This window comes from Cucumis melo, chromosome 4 (assembly GCF_025177605.1).
Source record: "Cucumis melo cultivar AY chromosome 4, USDA_Cmelo_AY_1.0, whole genome shotgun sequence".
Lineage (NCBI taxonomy): Eukaryota > Viridiplantae > Streptophyta > Magnoliopsida > Cucurbitales > Cucurbitaceae > Cucumis > Cucumis melo.
The window spans coordinates 14,348,366-14,372,882 of record NC_066860.1 but is presented as its reverse complement, the minus strand read 5'-3'; the positions used below and the strand labels follow the sequence as shown (position 1 = coordinate 14,372,882).

General features: G+C 33.1%; 1 protein-coding gene across 1 annotated transcript; it reads left to right on the top strand.

The window, feature by feature from the left end:
* The first annotated feature begins 14,863 nt into the window (after positions 1-14,863).
* Positions 14,864-23,981, top strand: LOC103489883 (cell division control protein 48 homolog C-like). Its single transcript, XM_008449214.3, has 10 exons — positions 14,864-15,989; positions 16,587-17,203; positions 17,645-17,797; positions 19,015-19,131; positions 19,246-19,350; positions 19,905-19,970; positions 20,117-20,181; positions 20,257-20,458; positions 23,521-23,658; positions 23,748-23,981. Exons 1-10 carry the CDS (start codon positions 15,068-15,070, stop codon positions 23,793-23,795), a joined length of 2,433 nt encoding a protein of 810 aa, XP_008447436.2. The 5' UTR covers positions 14,864-15,067; the 3' UTR covers positions 23,796-23,981.
* Positions 23,982-24,517: the final 536 nt, after the last annotated feature.

Below are 24,517 nucleotides of genomic sequence, written 5' to 3'. Positions count from 1 at the left end.
AAATGTGTATTTGAAATTATTGATTTGAATTTATTTCCACCATATTTCTGATTCCAACTCTTTTGGTTTTGTCCTTTACGTCTAAATATTTAATTTTTTATCATCTAAAATGATACTTATTTTTAAATTTAAAAACACAATCTCAAAAAAAATTATTGAAATTTTAGAATGTTGATATAGAAAAGCATAACAAAGAGATATACTAATTTAAGATAAAAGACATAAGAAAAAAAAATCTTATATTATTTTACTTTCTCATCTTAGCTAGAAAAATAAAAGGGGAAATATGATAAAAGAAGAATATGGAAGAAAAAATTTCATTATACTCATCTATATAACTAAAAAATAACAAAAAGAAAAATAGTTTCAAAGAAATAGAAAAGAAGAAAATATTTACAAAGAAATAAAAGAAGATATTTGTATAGATCTCCAACACCAAATAAATAAATATTTGTCTTCTTGCATTTTCCTCTCCTCCTGATTGTTGATGCGATTTTCTAAATTCACTATTTATCTTATTTTCTCATTTTTATTTTGTCCTTGACTTTCCTCTTCGCTTGGTAATGATATGTAAGCAAGCGGAATTTATATTGAATAAATTGGTAGAAAGTGTGGGTAAGAGAACTTTAAAATGCTTCCTTGAATTTATTACCATACCTATAAAAATTCTTCCACTACCCATGAAGTTAATTAGGTAATAAATATTTTTATCAAATATTGAAATGGTTAAAGAACAGAGAGGAAGAGTTAAAATTCAGCCACTATCCATGCATTGAAGTTAAATGAAAAAAATTAAGAATACTTATAATTAAAAGGGTAAAATGGACTAAAAAAAATTCTCTGTATATGAGTTTTTATATATACTATAAATATAGATGATTCCATTTTTAGTTTCATTAATGCAATATGATATATAATTAAATTTAGGAGCACTTGCGAAGAGATAATTGTTAAGTGTATAGAACACAAAATTTTTACTTACAAAAATGGCAAAAACAAAGCTCAATCCACGTATACAAGAGGTGAAAATCACAAATGTCCTCATTATTATATACATTTAATAAATCTAATACCTCTTAATACACCTGATACTTCTTGATACACTAAATGCATCAATATTCTTTGATACACTTGATACCATTTCATACACCTAAAACACTTTGATACACTTAATACTTCTTGTTACACTTAATTCTTCTTGATACATTCGATACACTTAATATGCTCTTGATAAACACTTGATACACTTGATACCCTTGAAATGTAACATGTGTACTTTTACTCCAAAATAAATTATTGATTGAATGTTGATTGTTGTAAGTTGTTTTAAGATATTGTTGATGCATTTGAAATTTTGATTATTGTTATATATAATTGTTAATATTTTCATATATTGGCAATGTAGTTGAAATGTTACTTCAAATATTTATTAATTGATATATGATACACTCGAGTATTTAAAACGTTTATTATGTTTATTGTTTGATGTATGATAATTTGTTGATGTATTTAAAATACATTCACTCTAATTTTGGGGCTTCTAACACATTTATCATAATATGTTTAATAAATTAGGTTTATAGCACACATCTTTTGGTTTTGTAAAAATGTCAAAACCCAAATCCAACCTAGATTTGAAAATGGAAAATTACAAACTTGCCCTCATGTTATGTTTCACCAATACACTTGATTAGTTGATAAGTTTGATACGCTTGATGCACTACTAATAAACTTGATATACTTCACTAGTACACTCAATGAATTTGATATGCTTGATACATGTGATATGTTTGATACGATGTACTGCATATACACTTGGTATTATTCACTAACACACTCAAAAGGTTATCAGAAGGCTATCCGTTTTTAAATTGGTTATTTTTGTAATTTAAAAAATGTAGTGACATGGGTTCTATTATCATAAAAAAAAAATTTATCCCAAATAAAAAACTCATCTTCATATGAGTTTCAAACGACTTGACAAACAATTCACTAATGAAGACAAACTTATCGATTTCAGAAACCAATTAAAATCTATCGATGGAGAAGAATGAGGAAGAACGAATTGCAGAGAACGTAAGAGAAATGATGACCAAGGCTTAAAAAAAGTGGGAGAAGAAATACGTTGAATGGTAGTTTGGGAATAATAACATATTTAAGATGAAAAATATCTTCAAGAATGTGAATTTTGTCATATTTTCAAAACTCTAAAATTGTGTGCCATATTTGCTATATACTATTCTAAAAAAACTACTCAATGCAATTCCCCGTTAAAAAGTTGGAGATGAAATACATTATTGAAGGCTAGTTTGAAAATAATAAAAAATTTAAGATGGAAAATAATTTAAAAGTAAAAATTTTGCCATATTTGCAAAATTCTAAAACCATATGCCATATTTGCTCTATATTATTCTCGAAAAGCTACCCACTACGATTTCCCTTAAATTTACCTAAACTTATTATCTTAGGTTTTTAAGCCAATAAGTAATTTTAGACGGTATTCGTGATGGTTTAGAGAATCCTATCTTCAAGTCATCCACAAGTGAGGAAAGTGTTAGATAATATATAATTAATTCGTTCCTACACAAAGCTCGTGATTGCACAGAATGATGGCCATGCATATCATAATCCTTATTTTTTAAGTTAGGAATACACAATAGATAATGTATAAAAAGCGATAGTGAGCTTTGCATTAGGGATATAATGTGTATCACAATCCTTACTTTTCAAGTTAGTGATATACAATACATTGTCTCCTAGACAATTTTATTCACACTAGCCTTAAGTTTTATGAGTAATTGTCTCTCCGGATATGACAAATTAACTTTCTTATGAAAGCAACACTTTTGTTCACAAAATCTAACAAACCATACTTTGTGAAAATATGCCAAACTTGAACAACTTTATAAAAGGTAAAAAAGTTTTATGAGAGAAAAGTGCTAATGAAAAAGTTGTTCTCTAATGTAAATAGTGTTGAAAATTATGTCTTAAAATTCGTAATTTTTAATTTAAATCTTATTTTATTTAATAAAGTGGTTATTGATGACATTATTAGTGAAATTGCATATTATAATCTTGAATCCTATAAACTAAGATCCTGAGGCTATCTTGATTAAACTTGAACTTTTGGACCGAGAGATATTTATGGAATCTTTAATATCTGATCCACTGTCTGCATCATTAAAAGCACATATGCAAAAAAAATTGGATGACTTTGTTTATGCATAAAAAAAAAAAAGGTAAACAAGGGAGAGAATCTAGCTTCAAAGTGTGATAAAATCAAAGATGGGAGAACTCTGATGAGGTACTACAAGGAAACAAATAAAATTCAGTAACTAAACTATAAGTGAATACTGAGAGATTGGAATAAGAATATGTAAAAAAAAAAGGTAAGGCAACATACGAATAAATAAATAAACAGATTGAAAGGATTAAAGAAGATGGATTACCCCATCATCTTCACCACGGTTTATAGTATTCTATATTTGTATCGCACACCTTTCCTACCCCCATCTATGAGATATATCAGTTCTGGATCACTTTCATTTAAACATGTTGTAGTGAGCTTTCACTTGAACACAAATATTAAAATGTTGGCTTGTCTTCGAGTCAATATTTGGGTCAGGAAAAATCCATAACTTCTTAAATGTTTAGCTAGCATTGTTATACACCTTGGATAGCCATTACACCTTTCTATGAACTCTGCACCTCCTTTCTTACTCTTGGATTTCTTTGGGAATCATTGTAAGCACTTAAAAGAGTAGCTCAACCGTTAATTATTTGGTCATTGGATGGCATGCCTCAACTCTTGGCTTAGGCAGTGTAATTGAATATCTTTGAACTCAAATGGTACTTTTAGGTGGTGATGATAAGTAGAATACAAGCAATGAGTTTCTAGATAGCACAAGAACTTCAATGTAATATCCTAATCTAGGAGCAACAACAAAGTAATAAACATCAAATGGTCAAGAAAACCTTGGGTATCTACTATATTTTTGTTGATAGAACTATAACAATATGAGCATGATAAAAGACAAATAATATATGATCGGCAGAACATTAGAGGTTGTAAAATAAGAGCTTGTATAAAAATTGCTTCATTACATGAATAAATTATGTCGTACAAACTAACACAGACATACCTAAACCACCCCTAATCATTGAAAGATAATGTTTGGCCCTGACAAAGTTGAGTTTATATTAATTGAAATAAATACTCAACTTAATATTTGCCCTACCAACTTGTGAAATTGGGGTAAAATAAATCAACTCTACCAATAAACCCAAAAATCAATTTGAACTAAAAAAATCCAAGGAAAGAAAAATCACCACAGCTTGCAACAAGTTCAATCAAAAGAGCACATGATGTTTTAGCAATCTTAAAAACTAAAAAGTTGTGAAGAAAAAGGCAATGTAGAAGAATAAGTACCTATGGCTTCGATCTTAGGGCAAACATTAGACAAGTTGGATGTAACACCTTTGTTCGTTATAGGGGCGGCAGTAGCACCAGAAGAGACGGGGCAGGTGACGAGGACGGCAGTGGCATGGTGGCACGAGTGGCTGTGGTACGTTTTCGAGGGCGGTATTCTCCTTCACGACTTCTTCTCTCAAAAAATTCTTTCCCTTTTCAAATCTATAACATAGATCTAGGATTTTTAAAAGGAAACTCTTGACGCATCCTGATTGGCATCTTCTTCCCTATAAATTCCGATGCCACCAGTAAGGCATCACGAGTTCCCTTATATCTCCCGACGAGTACATGCACAACATTAAAAAAGACAAACTAAAGACTGACACATGTTTTATACGTTGATAGATGTGGTATCACCTAATGCCTAAACGATAGTGTCGAGAGATACCATATCTCCTAATGCCTGTTCTCTCGAAAGCTTAAACCTATGTCGGGAGAGTCTAAATTTCTTATAGTGGTATATGAATATGGTTGTTCACACCTTATTCTAGAGATACTATAGATGTGACTCGTTTTGTAGTTAGTACAAACGATGTGATCCTATATCATTCATGTGGAGACATGAAAGTGAAGGCATCCTATATAAAGAGTTTACATAAGAATGAACCATGAAATAGTCACTTTTACATTATAACATCGTTTGCTATATAAAACTGATTATTTCGTTTATTAATGACCTAGCTAACTTAATCTTAATCATAAGCTAACTATGAACTTCTGTTCACACACGATTATCCTTAGATCTGCATAGATGAGAGTAGTTCATTAGCGTTGACCCAATATACCTTTCATTTTAGGGGTAAGATCGGGTGGATGGCTGAACATAGGGTGCAAGACGAAATTCACTCATACTCGTTATAGGGTTAGTAGATAGATTGTTCCTTTAAGTACTAAATCCAGTACTTGAACAAGGGGCCCCAACCCTCTCATTAGCCCAAGAGGGATTTGGATTATAGGTTGGACCTTAAACCAATTCATTAGAGGATCAGTGGGACTTAAGGAATAAGATGTAATCTCAAGGATAAAACGATATTTTGATCCAATCGAGATTACGAACAAATTGTGAAGAATAAATTTACTAATCATGATCATATCAAATAAACACAAATATATCTATAGTGAGGGGAGTGCAATTACAGGACTTTGGTAGAATTACCTGTTATGTAACGACCCAACTCCTTATACTAAGCTAAGGTCATTACTACTAAAGTAAATAACAATTTTTTAGTTGAAAGAAAAGGAGAAAACTAAATCCTTAATAAATAAATTCTAAATACTCGATCATAAATCATAGTTTGGTAAAACAAAAATAAATGCTTGTAAACGTAGTCTTAGTTTGAGCCTTATCTAGCTTTTAAAGAAAATAACATAAAAATAATTAATGAGTTTTGATAAATTTCAATAAAAATACTAAAATCAAATACTGAGACATGAAAGGTGAAAGCAACATAATTTTCCTAAGGAAAATCACGGACCCTTCTTATCATTTGCCAACTTTCCTGTACCTTTGCCTTTGCTTGAAAAAAATTAAACATAGACTTAATAAGGGACCAACTTCTAGTCCAGCTAGATGTCTATTAACTTTTTATTATGATTCCATGGGGAGTATCCAGAAACATACGCAATCTAGTGATCCTGAAGGAACACTCTCATTTATCGGTGAATCCGAAGGAACATCTATGATATCGGGCTATAACTGATCCCATCGAACCACACTCATAAACATGGCATGATAGATTGATGGTCTCTTCGAACACACACAGTCATAAATTTGTAAAAAAAAGTGGTGATCTTAAGGGACACCGAACATGTAGGTACAACCCTAATGGCCAAAGTTACAGAACACCATAGTCCATAGCATGTAGCAACATCATAAACATCATAAACATGACATGAATATCAATCGTAAAGTCCTTAATCATGTGCTTAATATATCAAGCATCATAAACATATTAGTCATCACCTACAACAACATTATACATCTTAGGTACATCAAATAACAGAAAATATATGCAAACTCTTAATCCCATCTTCATTCGAGGTCCAATAATAGAATCTCTTACCTCGAGATGTGCTAACAGTTTATTCCCTAGCAGTCACAGTTTTCCAACGAACCAATCCTAAACAATAAAGGAATCAATAAATTAATTGATAAAATTAACATTTGGCTTTTGACCAAAAAAATCTTTTAAATTAACTTACCCAAACTTGAGGTTGAATCCTTGAAGGAAAAAAATGCATAGATAACTATTCCAAAAATTTAGCCAATTGAAGCTTAAAAGGAAAAATTCCAATTTACATCCAAAAATTAATTTATTTTGAGTTCAAAATTAACGTTTGATGAGCATACCTAAAACTCAATCAAATACTCACCAAAAACACCAAAATGGCTTAACTGGCCTAAAAGAGGGACAGTCGCTCGACTTAGCTAGGAAAAGAGCTCGACTCACGTGGCTAAGAAAGGAAAAGAACTAGCTCGAGTACAGAGGCAGATCGGCTTGGATTGAGATAGATGGCTTCGCTAAGGGAAAGACGACTCAGGCTAGCTGCGTTTGAGGGGAGGGGCTCAAGATGGAGACAGATTGACTTGGACTTTAAGAGAGATGATGACACTACGCAAAGGAGACGGCGACGTTGCATGGAGGAGACGACAAAGCTTAGCAGCAGACGGAGAGGCAAAACGAAAAACCGAATTAGAGGAAAGGCTTCATGACAATGATCTTCATATGGCTAGCATTCTTCGATGAATGGTGACTTGTCAGCGCGGTGGACATGAAGAAGACGGGTGACGATGGAGAATGGTGGTGACGAACGGTGGGTCACAACGACGGCGACAAAGTTAGGGTTTTGAGAGAGAGAAGAAGATGAATAGTTGAATATGTGATTGCACGTTTCACGATGGAACCCTATTTAATAATAATAATGTTGATGATGATGATGATTATTATTATCATTATTATTATAAATTTTATTACTTTCCTTTTCTCCTCCTTCACCTTTTAAAATAAATCAAAGAAAACTTCTTCCCTCTCCTCATTAACACCCAATCAATCACTTTAATTATCTCCAATTGTATCACTTTTCTCTTCCTACAATATAATTATATTTTCCTTAATAATTATATTTTTATTAACTATTTCACAATTTATTTAATTATATATATACATATATAATTTACCAAAATTCCTTAAATCCATAACTTAATTTAATTCTATAAAACAATAAATTCGAATTCAAATATCTCAAAGTAACACCCAATAATTCCAACATAATTAAATAAAATTAAGATAATTAAATTTAAAATTACCTTAACTTTTGGGGAATTACATATTAGTTAACGAATGTTGATTAGCTCGGTCTAAAAGAGTTTAACCAGTTAATCTTGGATCATTTGAGCCCATGGTCTGTAGGTCTGTTAGCTTCCACTTCAAGCTCATTTTGAATAAACTTATAATAGTATGATGGAATAATTCAAATTGTTCGAATTAGGAAAGGAAAGAGAAACCATCAAGGATATGTGATATAGTCATTAGTTACCAGTTTAGAGATAGAGGTTTATGTTCAAATATAATTTAAATATACAAAATACGACGCGGGTTCATATTTGAAAGCTCAGAATTGATGGAATTGTCAAAGTTGTAAAAGTCAAAGGCTTGACTTTCGACTTTAAAGAGTCAAACTTTGATCTATAATATATTCAAATATAATTTGAATTTTGAGAAAATGAATGTGGATTCATGCTCGGGAGGTCAAAAATTAGTCAAGACAAACAAAATGGTAAAAAGTTGAATAACATTGTTGGCATCACAATCGGTGGGTTTTGAACAGGTGGAGCTATGTGTGACCAACCATATTCATGTCCATCACACTGTGAGCTGAAAGCATGATGTGCATTGTGATGCCAAGATGCATTCCTATCGTCATCCAAGTCACACGACACATTGTCATTGTACAATGGAGACATAGACAAAATGGTTGGGACCATCCGTATATAGGGAGTACCATGTGACGTTTGATTGTACTCCTCATACCTATAATTTGTATCAACCATATCAATTCATTTAGCTATCATTAATATGTATAACAACATTCTAGATGTTTCGCTGCCTTTTAAAAAAATTGAGATCTTCATCATTAGTTATATGGATTTGAGGGTTTGGAACATTCAACTCATAGCAGCACTTGATATATATATCGAACATATCCAAATTAAATTTTTAGTCTTTGATGCAAATAACTCACAAGTTCAGAATAGGTAATACTATTCCTAACTTTCAATTCTTTCGTCTGACCCACAAATTTTTGGAAGGACCGATCTCATTTTCCACCAAATTATACAAATATTCGGAGCATGTCCATTAAATTGTACAATCTTTGAACATAATATTGAATGATCAAGAGTAGGGGTAACATGGTAGGTCAAAAAATCGACACGACAGAACCAAAGTTGGTTGGTTAGAGGAAGGTGTAGCATTGGCCAGTATCGATTTTTATAAATATAAAACCGATTAAATATTGATCGAAAGGAATAAAACAAACGGAACCTGACCGACCGCCCGACTTCTACATTATTTTCGTTTATTTATGTTTATTAATATATATATATATATATATATATAAGTAATTTTACGATTTTTTAGTTTTAAAACTCTTGGAGTCCAGTCACATCTCTTCTCTCATTCCCATTTCCAACTCATTTGGTATCGGGCCTCATTCAATTTCACGATCTCCATCAGATGTCTAGCATTTAGCCACCGTCGAAGTGGCATTCAGATTTGGACAACCCCTCTTCCTTTGATGTCATTCACTTCTCCAACCGGCATCGTTCCACTTCCATCTGGCAGCCGATGATTGGCATCGTTCAGTTCTCCAACCGAAGACATCTCTTGGCCTCAACTATCCCTATTCCTTTCCATTTATGACATTTGGCATTTTTAGGTACTTATTCTCTAGCATAAATACATACACCCCATGATTAAATATTAATGTTTTATGTCTTCAATATCATGTAAATTAATAAAAATGTAAATGAATAGTAATTTGTGATCGGGATTTCATTAAATTAAATTAAAATTAATGAGATTTTTCATAATGAAATTTTTTTCAGAATTGAAGATCCGAAGTGGGCCATTACAGAGAGAAGAGAGTTGAGATTCAATCCTTCACATAAAATCCATAGCTTCTCCTTCTTGAATCGACCTTGAAAATTTTGATTTTTAATTGTGAAAATAGATTGAGTAGAGTAGTAAATAGACCTTCATTGGCCATTGCTTTGTAGGATTCTTACATAGTTAAATGGATTCAACAAATATGAAGTTTGATGGAAGTGAAACTTCAAAAATTGTACAAAATGAAGATACAAATGCCAATACAACAAAAGTATAACCATTGATGTTGATTTAGATGGGACAAAAGATGTTCTAAATCCCCCGTAAAGAAGAAAAAATGTCAAAACAATCCATGGTTTGAGATCACTTTGAGAGGCTTAAAGGTGATGCTAAAGACCCTTACACTAAATGTAAATACTATGAAGTTGTCTATACATGTCATTCTAAACGTAATGGTACTGAAACAATGAAGAATAATTTGAAAAATTGCAAAAAGTACTCTTACCAAACAAAAAGATCCAACCCAAATGACATTAGCCTTCAAATCTAAAGACAATATTAGGGGTAATTCTTCACAACTTGTATGTGAGTCATTTAGTTTAGAGGATTATCAGGAAGCTTTGGTTGAAATGATAATAGTAGATGAATTTTTGTTTAAATTTGTGGAGGGTAAGGGACTTAAGAAATTTATGGATAGATTAACATGTGCAAATCAACCTAGATTTGTTATTCTGTCTCAGTTTACTGTGGCTAGAGATGTGCTTAAGTTGTATGTTAATGAGAAGAATTGTTTGAAAGACGTGTTTGTAAAAAATAAGTATAGAATTTCTCTCACCATTGATTGCTAGAAATCAGGACAAAATATAAATTACATGGTCCTAACTGCCCATTTCATAGATTCTGATTGAAAATTACATATGAAAATACTTAGTTTTTGTCCGATTAAGAATCATAAATGCGATACTATAGGTAAAATCATTGAAAAGAATTAAAGGATTAAGGTATTAAGAGGGTAATAACTTTGATAGTTAATAATGCAAGTTCGAATGAAACTGTGATTGCATATCTTTTAAAGAGATTCAATAACGGATTATTGTTTGGTGAGAAATTTATGTATGTTCGTTGCTGTGCCCATATATTGAATCTTATGGAATTAGTAAATCATAAGCACAAAAGGAGGTTTATATAGAGGATATGAGGAGTAAATATGCAAATAAATGACTCAACCAAGAAAAGGCAGGGAATCTCTAGAAAAGCAGGCTAAAAGATAAGTCAAACAACAGTCAAAAGTAGATATTGGAAGTTATTCTGCAGCCAAGTACACATGAAAAGATAAGTCAAACAATTGAAGGGACAAAACAGAAATGAAGACAAAAATAATTTAGTATAGGCTGTATTTCTTAAAAAGAGTAATGAAACAGAAGTACTCTACCATGCTTGGGTAACAACAAGCAACAACGTAAACCAAACTAAACCAAAAAACGTAACTGAAACAAAGTAAACGAATAACACAAAATGGAAGGCCAACATACATTTTTTAACAAAAAAACTAAACCAGCAAGACAGAATGCAATCCCAACATATACATCAGCATAGACAAATTAAAGCAGAATAGAATCAACAAATCGGGCTATATAAATATATGGAAAACAAAAAGTGTAACAAAATCAGTTTGTATAAATTATGAAACTCATCATCAACTTTAAAATTGGATTTAAAAGAGTCTAATACCTCCCTACCAAGCTCGATCGACAACCATTGGCAGACAACGGTGGTGTGAAAGTTTCAGTCTTATCAGTGAAGGAATGACGCAAAGGCAAGTGAAACACCCAGTCGCAACAATGGAACCTCAAGCGACAAGGATTTTCTTTTAGGATCGCCTTCAACAAAACGTGTTTGGAGGCAAAACCCTACATTCCAAAAGGTTTTCGTGTTTGGAGCCAACACCGTGGAAGGGTCGACTTCAACAAACACGACACAACCTTTCGAGAGTGAGAGAGACGGATGAGATAGATGTAGATAGAGATTCGACTACACGAAATCTTCCCCAATCGGTGAAACACAACGAAAAATCTATTTGCATGAAGACGGATTGAGGAATAACAGAGAATGAAATAAGAAGTAAAAAAAACATGTTTGATGAGGGAGAACACAGGTTCGTTAGACGAATTTCATGGAAATGGACTTGATAAGGGAGAACAAACAACGAAAGAACACAAATCGATTTTGCATGAAGATGGATTGAGGGAGAACACACAACGAAACAACGATAAATCGATTTCTTGAGGGAGAACACACAACGAAAGAGGGAGAATTTAGGGGATTTGATGAGAGAGAACACAGAATGAAGGGGAAATCGATTTCGCATCAACACGGATTAAGGGGGAAGACGTAAACGGGTTAAAGACGAAAAGGCGGAGGAAGTTTCAATGAATTGAGGGGAGAATGAAATCGTGTTAAGGAAACCACGGGTTTCGTTAATCTTGGGCCCAAACAGGGGTTAGGGTTGAGCTAACCTAAGCCCACAGTAGTAACCCTAACCCCAAACGCTCCCTGAATGTTTGATAATACAAAATGCAATGAGATTGAAGAAGGCACTCTTAATAGTTATACTAGCTGTGTTTTCTTATATGCAATCAAAAGAAAAAATAGAAGGTCGTTTAGGACAAGAAAATATTAAAAGTTAGGTTACCCTTACTTAAAGTTAAAAGTTAAATCATAAAATTTAATTTCTTGCATTCAACTTAAATTGTATTACAAATTTACAATAGTAATTTTTAACAAAATCTAGCGAGTTAGCAATTATGTATAGCAATTAAATATTTTTGGTTTACTCATACTTTTAGTTACTTTTTTAAAAAATACTGAAAAATCTTCATTTCGGGAAAAATCGTTAAATAGAGAGGGGCACCAATAAGAGAAGATAAGGTTTTTTTGTTTTTTTTTTTTTTTGCAAAAGGCAAAAAGCGAGAGGAACAAAAAGGAAATAAATAAAATAAAAAATAGAAAAGGAAAATGGAAAATCGAGAAAATCGATCGATCGAACTCGATCAGCCAATTTTGTTGCGAATGTCGATTGGGAACAGTTTTGTCATTTCCATCCTTGACTTGTGGTTGGTCAGAGTTAGTTTGTCAAGAAAAGCGACTTCGACCGACTGTTGATCACTTCTAATCAAGAGTAATTCATACTAAAGTAAAGACTAAACAATCTTTCACATCTTCTTATACGATTGTTTAACATTATATAAGTAATCGTTTGGATTTTGTATGAAAATATAAACGATCATTTAGTTTTTGTCACGTGATTGTGTATGAAGAACTAAACAAGTCTTTGTTACACAATCTTGTATAAATAACTAATGGATCATTTGGGCTATAATGCACGATCATGTATGATTGCATAAATAATCATGGAAAGAAATGATAATAATAATAATAATAATAATAAAAACAATTGTTAGCACTTACAGTCTAATCGTTTATTTTTTAAGATGGATCTGAGCAAATATTATGAAAGCGATAGAGAAATCGAACTTTCACCTTCAAATATTTTGAGAGAGTTCCATTAGAGAAGAATTTTTCAGTGAAGAGTATAAAATGAGAATTAATGTCTGATAGTGAATTTTCTTGTCCTATTGTTATCATTCAATGTTTATTGATAAATGATGGCTGAGAATAAATATTCTGATGTAGTTGGTGAAAGATGCAAAAGTTGAATGTAGAGAGAGAAAGAAAGGAAGCTTAAAGCGTGATTTGAGATGCATGTGGATGAAGAGCGATGGGTACATGTCTCAATTATGGGTACTCTATCTATCTTTAACTCTTAACACTATTAGTGTCTGTTTGGCCAAGGATTACCTAGGAGTGGAGTGAGCTATAATAACCCACTACATTTGGGCCACAAACTTACCTAATTCATAGGCTGCAACAAGAAAAGTAGCAAATTTTAAATTTTTATTGAGGAATTGCATCAAATGACAATTTTTTTTAGAAAAAAACAGCTAATAGCACATCTTTTTTGCATATTGTGAATATGACAAATAGGACAAATAATTAATGATATCAGATGACTATCAGACGACTATTGGAGAGTTAGCAAAGGGTTATCCGCTTTTAAATCTACTACTTTTACAATTTTTTTTGCTATTTTTGCAAATGCTTCATATTAATTTTTAAAGTAACAAAAAAGATTTAAAATTAGAAAAATAACAAAATTATTATTATTATTATTATTAGGGGTCTTTTTACAAATAGAACAAAACGACAAAATATTTACACTTCTTGAATAAGATATTTTGGAACAAATCACAAATTGTCACATCATTTACTAAAATAATTGTATTTGAGATTAACTAAAAATTGGTATGTGTCCCAAATTAAATTTAGAGGCAAATTGGACAATTCTAACAATGTCACGTGTCTTTGTTATTGCAATTGGATGAAATTAATTATTTTGGTTCAATTAAATATTATTTATTTGAACTAAAATTCAATTGAGCCCAAAAATAAGGTTAATTTAGTCTAAAATTAATATGACCAAATCCATGTGATTGAGTGCATGGAGACCAACCCAAGTCTATAAAAGCGCACCAGGAACTTTATAAATAGAGGAGTTATCTTCATTTGCAAGGGTTGGAAATATTTGACTCTAGAAGGTAGAGAATTCTCCCGGCCTTCTCCCAAGAGATAAAAGTCTCCTCAACTTCTGAAGTCGAAGGTATAAAATGCCTCTTCAACTCCTGAAGTCGAACACAACATCAACTCCACGAATCAAATTTCTTCAGAAATCTTGTGTGAACAACACTGTATAGAACAATTTCGAAAACGAAAAAACCCACCCCGTCAACAACGTGCCTAATATATTTGGTACAAAATGTGCACGTAATATATTTGGTTGGTATAGGATCGTTTAGATTTGACTATTGTTGGTACACAATCGTTTAGATTTGGTCAATTATTTTTTTAATTCTATCAATTTAATTTGGTTACGTTGGTTATTTGATCGTTTAGATTTGGGTAGGAAAATCGTTTTTCTTTTTCATAACAAATTTTGAACTTTGATATCAATTTTTAATAGAATCAATCAAAACACAAATAGTCTTGCATTCGAAACTTTGACCGTGAATAAAATTCTATTGCTTATTAAAAATTCCGAAACTTTCAAAATTTGAACTTGATATTTACCTAAGAAAAATCTACCTAACAAAATAATCTCACAAATACAATGTAGTTAAAAAGACATTTAAAACAATTTGACATCAATTTTAATATGATCAACCAAAATACAAATGGTAAACGTACTTGGTAAACTAAAAAGAAAAGAAATGGCAGATGGGTCTGGGTCGAGAGCACCCGGTTGGATCGGCTGAAGAGAAGACGATTTAGGGGAAAGACTCGGATTCCATCACCTTCCTTCTTCTAATTCTTCTTTTCGTTTTGCTTCAAAAAATTACATCAGATTCCTCTTCGTCTAAGCGACGTGGCGGAGATGGCCGGTGGCAAATCGCCGTCCGTTGTAAACCGTGGGCTCCTTCTTCAGCGGATTAAGTCTTGTCGTCACAAATGTTCCACCGTCGACGACATCGTCGATCATCTCCAGTCCACTTACAGGGACTACCGAGCCCTCAAGAAATCACCCTTCACTTCAATTGTCCAACAAACCCTCAACAAAACCCCTAAATCCATTCCCTCTTCGCCCAACAAAATCAAGCGCCAACTACAAGATTCTAAAAACGAGGATGCCGATTGCAGTACCATTGGAAAGAAGCGCGCTAAGAGAGGCGATTTAGGTGAACAGAGGTTGCAGAATACGGAGAATATGCACCTCAAGAGGATACAGCACAACAATCAGGATGGTTCCTCTTCGTCTTTATCTTCATCTTCTTCGTCAGATTTTGGTAATAGTGGCGATGGAGCGGTGTCAACGTCCGAGGATGCTATATATGGGGAAAAAGTTGAGCCAAAGTTCGATTTAATGAAGTCGATGCTTCGAACATCTTATGCGGAGTCAAAGAAATTGAAGAATGAGCATTTGGAGAAGAGTATGGAGTTGGAAGTTGCTATAGATGATAAGGTTGCTGAAAAAATTATTATGGGGAATGAAGGGAATGCAAACAAGGAGATATTGAGGAAAGAAAAGCAGAGTTCTCTTAATGGGGAAGAAATAGAAGGGCCTTGGTTTAAGGATTTGGGAGGGATGAAAAGCGTGCTAGACGAATTAAAGATGGAGGTGATTGTACCACTTTACCATCCTCAGCTCCCATTGTGGTTGGGGGTTCGGCCGATGGCTGGAATTTTGCTTCATGGACCCCCTGGTTGTGGGAAGACTAAATTGGCACATGCCATTGCCAATGAAACTAGGGTGCCTTTTTATAAGATTTCTGCTACAGAAATCGTGTCGGGTGTATCAGGTACGTTTTCATCTTGCACAAATAGTAGAAATTATGTGTTTGAATGGTGAAACTATGTGGTTAAATTCATGTAGAGACTTAGAACTTTGGTTATGAGATAGTGTATATATGCTTGCAATATGTCATGTTATTGGGTTAAGCGTTTCATTTTGGAAAACAAAGTTTGGGATGCATCCTTTTGAGTATTATTATCAATAGTATAGTTGGTGAATTGTTAGTAACTCTGCAGCTCTAATGAAATTGGTATTCTATATTGTTTAATCTTCATTTTTTGATAGTTCCAATCCAAAACTAGATATATTTTTCTTAGTGATACTCAAACGGTTAAACTTGCAATTTTGAATTTGTGGTATTTATTTGTAATATATATACAAATATAATGGGTTTATTAAGTTGATGAAAAGTTCTCTCTAAAACTTCAATCATAGCAACTTTGGACAATTTACTACTGTTTTCAAGTTCAACTTTCAATGCTGCTTGAACATTTTTCTTTGCTCAGACGTTTTTTTAATGCTGAATATATTATTTTCTATGCCTGATTATTAAAAGTAATTGTATTCTTTATTTATCTTTTATTTTTATTTCTGAAACTTTTAGGTGCGTCCGAAGAAAATATTAGAGAGCTCTTTTCCAAAGCCTATAGGACTGCACCATCGATTGTTTTTATTGATGAGATTGATGCAATTGCATCAAAGAGAGAAAATCTACAAAGAGAAATGGAGAGACGGATTGTAACACAATTAATGACTTGCATGGATGGGTTCCACAAGCTTGTAGATTCTAAGGATGCAAGTTCGAAGAATGATAACTCCGATGTTAGACCAGGCTATGTTCTTGTAATTGGTGCTACCAATAGGCCTGATGCTGTTGATCCTGCATTAAGGAGGCCTGGTCGTTTTGATCGTGAGATTGTATTAGGTGTTCCAGATGAAAATGCAAGGGCTGAAATTCTCACTGTTCTTACCAGCAACTTGAGACTTGAAGGTTCGTTTGATCTTTTGAAAATAGCTAGGGCAACTGCAGGGTTTGTTGGAGCTGATTTAACAGCATTGGCTAATAAGGCTGGTAATCTTGCCATGAAGAGAATAATTGATCAAAGAAAATGCGAGTTATCTACTGATTTTGCTGATAATGAACATATAGAAGACTGGTGGAGGCAACCTTGGTTGCCCGAAGAGATGGAAAAATTAGCGATAACCATGACTGACTTTGAGGTGAGCAAATATATATGTTTTTTTTGGTGATGTTTTGGACCCTTGCGCGATTTAATTTCTCTTTTTGGACGTGAATATTATTAATAATTATTTGCTAGGTCTTATTTTTTGCTTGGACCCCTGGTTCCTAGAATGTTGCCTTTTTTGGTTTGACTTTTTTTTTGAAAAAAATTCCCTTGTATTCTTTATTTTTCCTCATTGACAGTCTCCAGTAGTTTCTTTTTATTTCTTTAGTTTAATAATAATAATAATAATAATAATAATCATAATAATAATAATAATAATAATAATAATAATAATTATTATTATTATTATTATTATTATTATTATTATTATATATTTTTTCAATGATGCTTATTTCATGTAAGTTCTTGATTTATTTTTCATATGAATGATATTGACTAGATTTGTCATTATCTTCTATTCTTTGATATTCTACAGGAAGCAATTCAAATGGTACAACCATCATTGAGAAGAGAAGGGTTTTCTGCAATTCCGAGTGTAAAGTGGGAGGATGTTGGTGGCTTAGAACAACTAAGAGCAGAGTTTGATCGCTATGTAGTTAGACGTGTAAAGTATCCAGAGGATTATGAGGTATTTATTTTTGATTTTTCTGTACATTCAGAAAATAATTACTTTTGTTCCTCATTCCCACTTGCTCTTTTTGTAATTGTATAATTGTCTTTTTGTAATTGTATAATTGTGTTCCTAACGGTCAATCAAATTATCCTTCCTTGTTTGTTGATAAAATTTTGGTTCCTTATTTAAAAAAATTCGCTTGGATACTAGAATTAGAGAATAATTCTATTGAAATGCTTTGGTTTAGGACTTTAGGTTCTCCAAGATCAAATCAAATTACAGAAGAAAAATTATTCTTCAGTTTTGGTTTTTCAAGCTTAATGGTCCTTAGTTTTGTAAATTTCATTTCATCAATAAAATCTTAGGTTTTGATTGGTATGGAATTTGAATTCTGCTCTAGGGTTTTAAGATTCACAAAATCAAACAGACTCAGTGAACATTTGTTTTGGATTGTGTGATTGAAATAGTTGAAATTCTGAATACATCATTTACGTTGTATTCAAATTTTGAAATGCAGTCTGCACTACATTGAAATAGCAAAAAAAAACTTTGATAAACATATCGTTTTATGTTGTAAGCTCGTGTAATTGTTCAATTTAAATATTTCTAATATATCATATTATTAATTATATGACATTGTATGATAATAATTATTAAAAACATTTAACATTTACCATAAAACATGTCCCCAAATGAATTAATATTAGTTGAGTTTTAATCTTATATTTAGTTGGTAATTAGAACCGTTTTTATGGTTTATAACTGTGTTTGTGTGTGTATATATGTGATAAGGAACAAAAAACCTTCTATTCCAAGAGATCAAGAACAGCCTAACGGGCCAAGGGACAAGTAGTCCCTCCCCCTACTATCTTACAAAAAAAGATCACCTTCTAGTTTAAATCAACGAGGAAGGTGGATTAATAATGATTCGTAATTTTATATTATCAAACATCTTCTAGTCGATTGTTTAAATTGGAAATCAGTTTCTAATCTGCTACCAAACACAAATGAGACATTGAAAACATGAAATGCAACTATGTTTTTCATGGAACCTGTTATTTCAAATTTCTGGTTGCCAAACATTATCCAAATGTACCCTTAATTTTTGTCTATAAAATATAGTTTTTTTATGCCTCTTTTCAACATGGTTTAGAATTTCTGGTGGTTTGCTTGTTCTTACAGCATTTTGTCAAATTTTTTAACCCGAATTCAATTACTCTTAATTGTTCTAGGGCTTTGGTGTAGATCTAGAGACTGGATTTTTGTTATATGGTCCTCCAGGATGTGGTAAAACACTAATTGCTAAGGCCGTTGCAAATGAGGCTGGAGCTAATTTCATTCACATTAAGGTTTGGTATTGAAATGACTTAAAACTTAAAGCAGTTGTTTATCTTATAACATAGTTTGGATTATCTTATTACCTTTACACACACACACACACATTTTAACCATTTCTTGCACAGGGGCCCGAGTTACTAAATAAATATGTTGGAGAAAGTGAACTTGCTGTACGGACACTATTTAGTCGGGCAAGGGCGTGCTCACCATGCATTCTATTTTTTGATGAAGTATGTGACTCATGCATTACTATTTGCTAGTTATTATTGTTGATAATCATTTCTGTATTTATGACATAGGGTTTTATACAAGGAATAGTATATATCTTAGGTAGTGACTACATCAGTATATATTTAGTTTACCCATGAAGCCGAACAAAACCCAACATTTTAAGAAGGTTCTAAACTTTATGCTATCAAAATATTTACTTTTAAGTTGTATCTAATAACGTCTCTGTTCTCTATTTCAAACTTCTTTTGCAAGTATTCTTTTCTTTTTGAAGAAAGCAAACAAAGGGATTTTGTCAATTGCAAAGAATCAAGTCCAAAATAGGAACGCAGGGGATCATAAATTTTTTTCAATCCACATTGATAAACAAAAAATCATAGTTACAACGAAATTTACTATGGCTACCCCAAAAAAGAGCTCTAAAATGGATGATCACCTAAACCTTCCCTTTTCTCTAGAATGGTTATGGATGTATGTTGATTGACAGAAGAAAGATCTAAACGTATATATGATTACATTTTTAATATATTTTTGGTTTGTTTTCAATTGTTTATAGGTGGATGCCTTAACAACAAAACGTGGTAAAGAAGGGGGATGGGTAGTGGAGCGATTATTGAACCAGGTTTGTTGAAGTGCCATGCAAGAAATTGTTTACAATTTTCTTGTGCTTAGGGTCTTTCTTCTTCTTCTTGAGTTTTCCTTTTCTGTCCTTGTTTTTTTAGACTCGTTGGTTCACTGTGTTAAAATGAATCCACTTCATTTTTCTAGCTACTCATAGAGTTGGATGGAGCAGAACAACGACGAGGTGTCTTTGTTATTGGTGCTACAAATAGGTATATCTTTTTTATTCTTATGCTTTGTTGAGCTTCATTTTGATCTTAATACTCATAATAATTTTATTTTGGTAGGCCTGAGGTCATAGATCCTGCGATACTGCGACCAGGTAGATTTGGAAAACTTCTTTACGTTCCTCTCCCTAATCCAACTGAGCGTGGGCTTGTCTTAAAAGCTCTTGGAAGGAAGAAGCCTATTGATGTTAGTGTAGATCTACTTGCAATTGGACAAATGGAGGCTTGTGAAAATTTTAGTGGAGCCGATCTTGCTGCCTTGGTTAGTTTCTATCTTTTTTGTGTTTACAATATTTATGTTGTAGGATTACGGTAGCACCCTAATATATTGAATTATAAAAAATAACAGAATTACAAAATAACCCAAGTGTTCAAGGTACTTGGACCCTCCTAATATCGAGAATATGTTAGACTACTAGTCATACATGCTTATGTTAGGAGGGTAGAATGGGAAATTCACCTTCAACTGAATAGTTTGACTTTTGTGTAATCTTTTGAGTTTGTGTGAGATGCTATATACTGTATTTTGTTGTGATGTTTTGTGATAACTTGGTTGTGGGTTATTTTGTTGTGTGGTGAGTACCATCCTCTTGAAAGGTAGAAAAGTATTGTATTTTTGGACTCCTGTGACTGATCTGCTTAATCCAGTACATACTGTTCCCTCGAGTAAGTCTTACATTTGGTATCTTTGGAAGCAATGGTGGAACTTCTCTTAATATAGGTGTAGCCTAGGCATCTCTAATTCGGGAACCATTAAAGTGAAAGGAAGAATCAAAGATGAAGAGGTGGTCATATTATTGGATTGTGGCAATCAACAATTTTATTGCATTTTTTTCTTCATCTTCACAAGAATTTTCCCTTTTCCATTCTTTCTTCTTTGTCCATGGTAGTGCCCCCCTCTGTAATTATCAGCACAAAAAACCCCAATCTCCCACTGCCTTCCCATCTTTGACTTTGCTATCCAAGCCAATCATTCGCCAATGTTCTCTCCATCATGGCCAACCATGTTCTCTCCATCGTGGCCAACCATCCTCTGCAACTTGGATCATTAGCATTTTTTACGTTCTGCTGATGACCATCAGCAAATCTTATCTTTGTCAATTTTGCGCCTGCTCTCCTCTTGGCTTTTCTGACCATGTCTTAGCTGACAAGTTCTCATTCCTCCATTTCCTCTTTCGGTTGTCGTCTTGTTTTCCCTTTTTCATCAACTGAAACTTATTCTATGTAGTTTGCGAAAGTCGATTCTCCATATCGCGATAAACTTTCCACCATTATTCAGTTTCCTCCACCCCTAATGTATGCTGGTAATCCCTTCCATTGTTTTTCGTTCGACTGCCACTTTGCCCTTTCAATGGTAATATTTGTCTCCTCTCGAATGCTTCTCCCCCCTTCGAGTTGTGTTTCCACGTCCAACAAGGTCTTGTCTCTGACCATCTCATCCTTCGTCGTGGATGATGAACAAAACTGATCAGGTTTCTCCTCTTCTTTGATTTCTCCCTCTTCAAGTCAACATTCATTTTCTTGTTCTCCTATGTTGTGAGCCCGCTATCATCCCCTTTCTTCTCTTTTATTTTCATCAACGAAATCTCCTTGTTGTTTCCAAGGGTTCCGTTGGATTCTCCTTCTACTTTGTCTATCTCTAGTGTAGATTTCCTCTCAACGAAGCTTGTTGGAACAAAACCCATCCCTTCTTCCTCCATGCTTTTTGACGTTTAGAAGGCTCCTTCCGCAAATGAACTCTCCAATGGAAGCTCACCACAAATTTCATATTCAATTCCTGTCTCAAGTGTCTCTTGTTTTTCAAACCCTTTTTCAGATTCTTCCTCTTTCTCTTAAGTTCCATCCAAGTACCCTATGAAATTCCCGACTCTTCAATCTGACGGCTCAAAGTACTCTCTTGCACTTCTTCCGTAACATTTTCAATACCTTCGCAGAGATCCAATATCATTTCCTTCAACCCCAAAATTGCCTTCTCGTTGGTCTCTATTTGTTCCTTAAGTTGTTTCTGGGCCATAGCTCTTGTTTGCTACAAGATTGTTTTGGCTCTAATGCCAATTTGTTTGGATTCCATTGGTCTAAGAACTCCGTGTCCTTTTCTTTTGGGTTCCGTCGTAATGACAAATAGGGAAATGATGGAGGTGACCTCTCTTCTTTTCTTGCTTGAGGGTTGTTTTAGAGAGGGGAGAAGGGATGTTTGTGTCTGGAACCCTAATCCTATTAAATCTTTGTTTAGCCTGTTGTTGGATCCTCCACCCCCTGGACTAAGGTTCCCAAGAAAGTTAGGTCTTGATTTGGCAAGTCTTGCTTGGTCGGGTTAATACCGTTGATAGGTTTGTTAGGAAGAGGACTTCGCTTGTTGGGCCTTTTTGTTACTTGCTTTGTAGGAAGGCGGAGGAAGATCTTGATCACCTCTTTTGGGACTGCCAGTTTTCTCGTGCTATGTGGAGTTGTTTCCTTTAGGAGTTTGGTGTTGGCTTTACTGGTTTGCAGAGTGTTAGAGTTATTCGAGGAGTTACTCCTCCATCCACCCTTCAGAGATAAAAGGGGGTTTTCTTTGGCTTGTCGAGGTGTGTGGAGTTGTGTGGCACACTTGGGGAGGGAACGATTGTGTGTTTTGGGATAGGGATAGGGAGAGGACGCATAGTGAGATTTGGTCTTTGGTTAGATTTCATGTATCTCTTTGGACTTCGATTTTGAAAAGCTTTTGTAATTATTCTATAGGAAAGATTTTACTTAGTCAGTCCCCTTTTTCTCGATGCAAGTGTGGTTTTTCATTAAAAGAAATTGTTAGGATTCCACCTAACAAGAATTATCTCGAGAGCAAAGACTAATGAACTCAAGAACAGTTAAAGAACAATCAAATATATTACAATCATATATGAAATATATGCTAGAATAAGAATACCACAAGAACTAGAAGAAGTAACAAAGTAACTCCTAGCCTTTAAAGAGGGCTAGACTCTCCCAAATTCTCTTACAAGGAATTCTTGCTATAAAATTCTTCCTCCCTCTTCTACTATTTATAACAAGAAAGCCCTATCCAACTTACTATCCAATTACTAAAATGCCAGTTATTAGTACCTTACAAATACTACATTAATAACTCTTTATAGCTCTAACTACGTCCCTTGCATATTATTAATTATATCGCCGCAATGACTATTTGTCTCATTGTATTTTAACACTAGTCTATTTACTAACACATTTTTATAGTATCCCAATTAACATACACATATTAATCATGGTTGTCTTTAGCATTTTACTTGGGTAAAGGTTGAAGGGAGAATGATTGAAGGTCAAACTCATGATTTTTATCTGTGACAGATGAATGAAGCTGCAATGGCTGCTTTGGAAGAGAAATTGACATCAGACAACAGTAATATTGAATCAGCTTCATGTACAATCAAGATGATCCATTTTGAGCGTGGGCTAACTAAAATTTCTCCATCTGTGTCAGAAAAGGTTTATTTTCCTTTTATCATATTCAAAACTAAGTATTTGTGATGCATTATTTTTCTGACTCATTTTTTTCTCTTATTCTTCCGTGACAGCAAAAGCATTTTTATGAGATTTTGTCGAAAAGCTTAAAACCTGCTTAATGAACACAAGACAGGGTACAGTTGCAGTTTAATTTGGACTGTGAAAAGGCAGCAAAAAGAGTTGGCACAAAATGAGAAGCATTATGGACTGACGGGAAGTTTTGTTTGAAAAATTATTGTAAAGCAAAATTATGGAAAATATTTACAAAATATAACGAAATTAAATTTTGCTACATTTTTGTTATATTTTAAAATGTTCCATTTTTGTCTAATATGAATTCAGTTTTGAGGAAAAGTGTGCTTCTAGTTGTTAAGGTTTTAATAAATGATTTATTTAGGTTTTAAGATGGCAAAAACACATTTTCACTTGTGAAGCAACATTGGACAAAATGATGAGTAAGGCGACCCAGAATTCTCGTGCGCTATAGTGTGCTTATGTGACTTTATTTATACGGAACTACATCACAATTCACATTAAAAAATAATAAAAAATATAACATGCCTAAAAAAATAATGACGTGTTTTAGTCCTAAAGAAAAATACAGAAATGTGACATCAAGAAAATGGTCCCTAAAAAGTTAGGGAAAGCAAATTAACATAATTAAAACCAAAACAAAATGAAAAAAAAAACAAAAAAGAAAGATAAAAGGAAAAAGAAGAGGTAAAGGTGATACTGATCAGAATCAATTATAGAAAAACAGAAAGTTTGATTAAATCTGCTTGTGTAGATAAAAAAGAACTACAAACATATTAAAATTTATATTAAATAATTACTAAGGATG

Excerpts from the sequence above, each read along its gene's own strand:
- LOC103489883 (XM_008449214.3), top strand. The coding sequence starts at position 15,068 with ATGGCCGGTGGCAAATCGCCGTCCGTTGTAAACCGTGGGCTCCTTCTT. Across the intron at positions 15,990-16,586 it reads AATCGTGTCGGGTGTATCAG|GTGCGTCCGAAGAAAATATT; the intron begins GTACGTTTTCAT and ends TGAAACTTTTAG. Across the intron at positions 20,459-23,520 it reads GAGCCGATCTTGCTGCCTTG|ATGAATGAAGCTGCAATGGC; the intron begins GTTAGTTTCTAT and ends TATCTGTGACAG.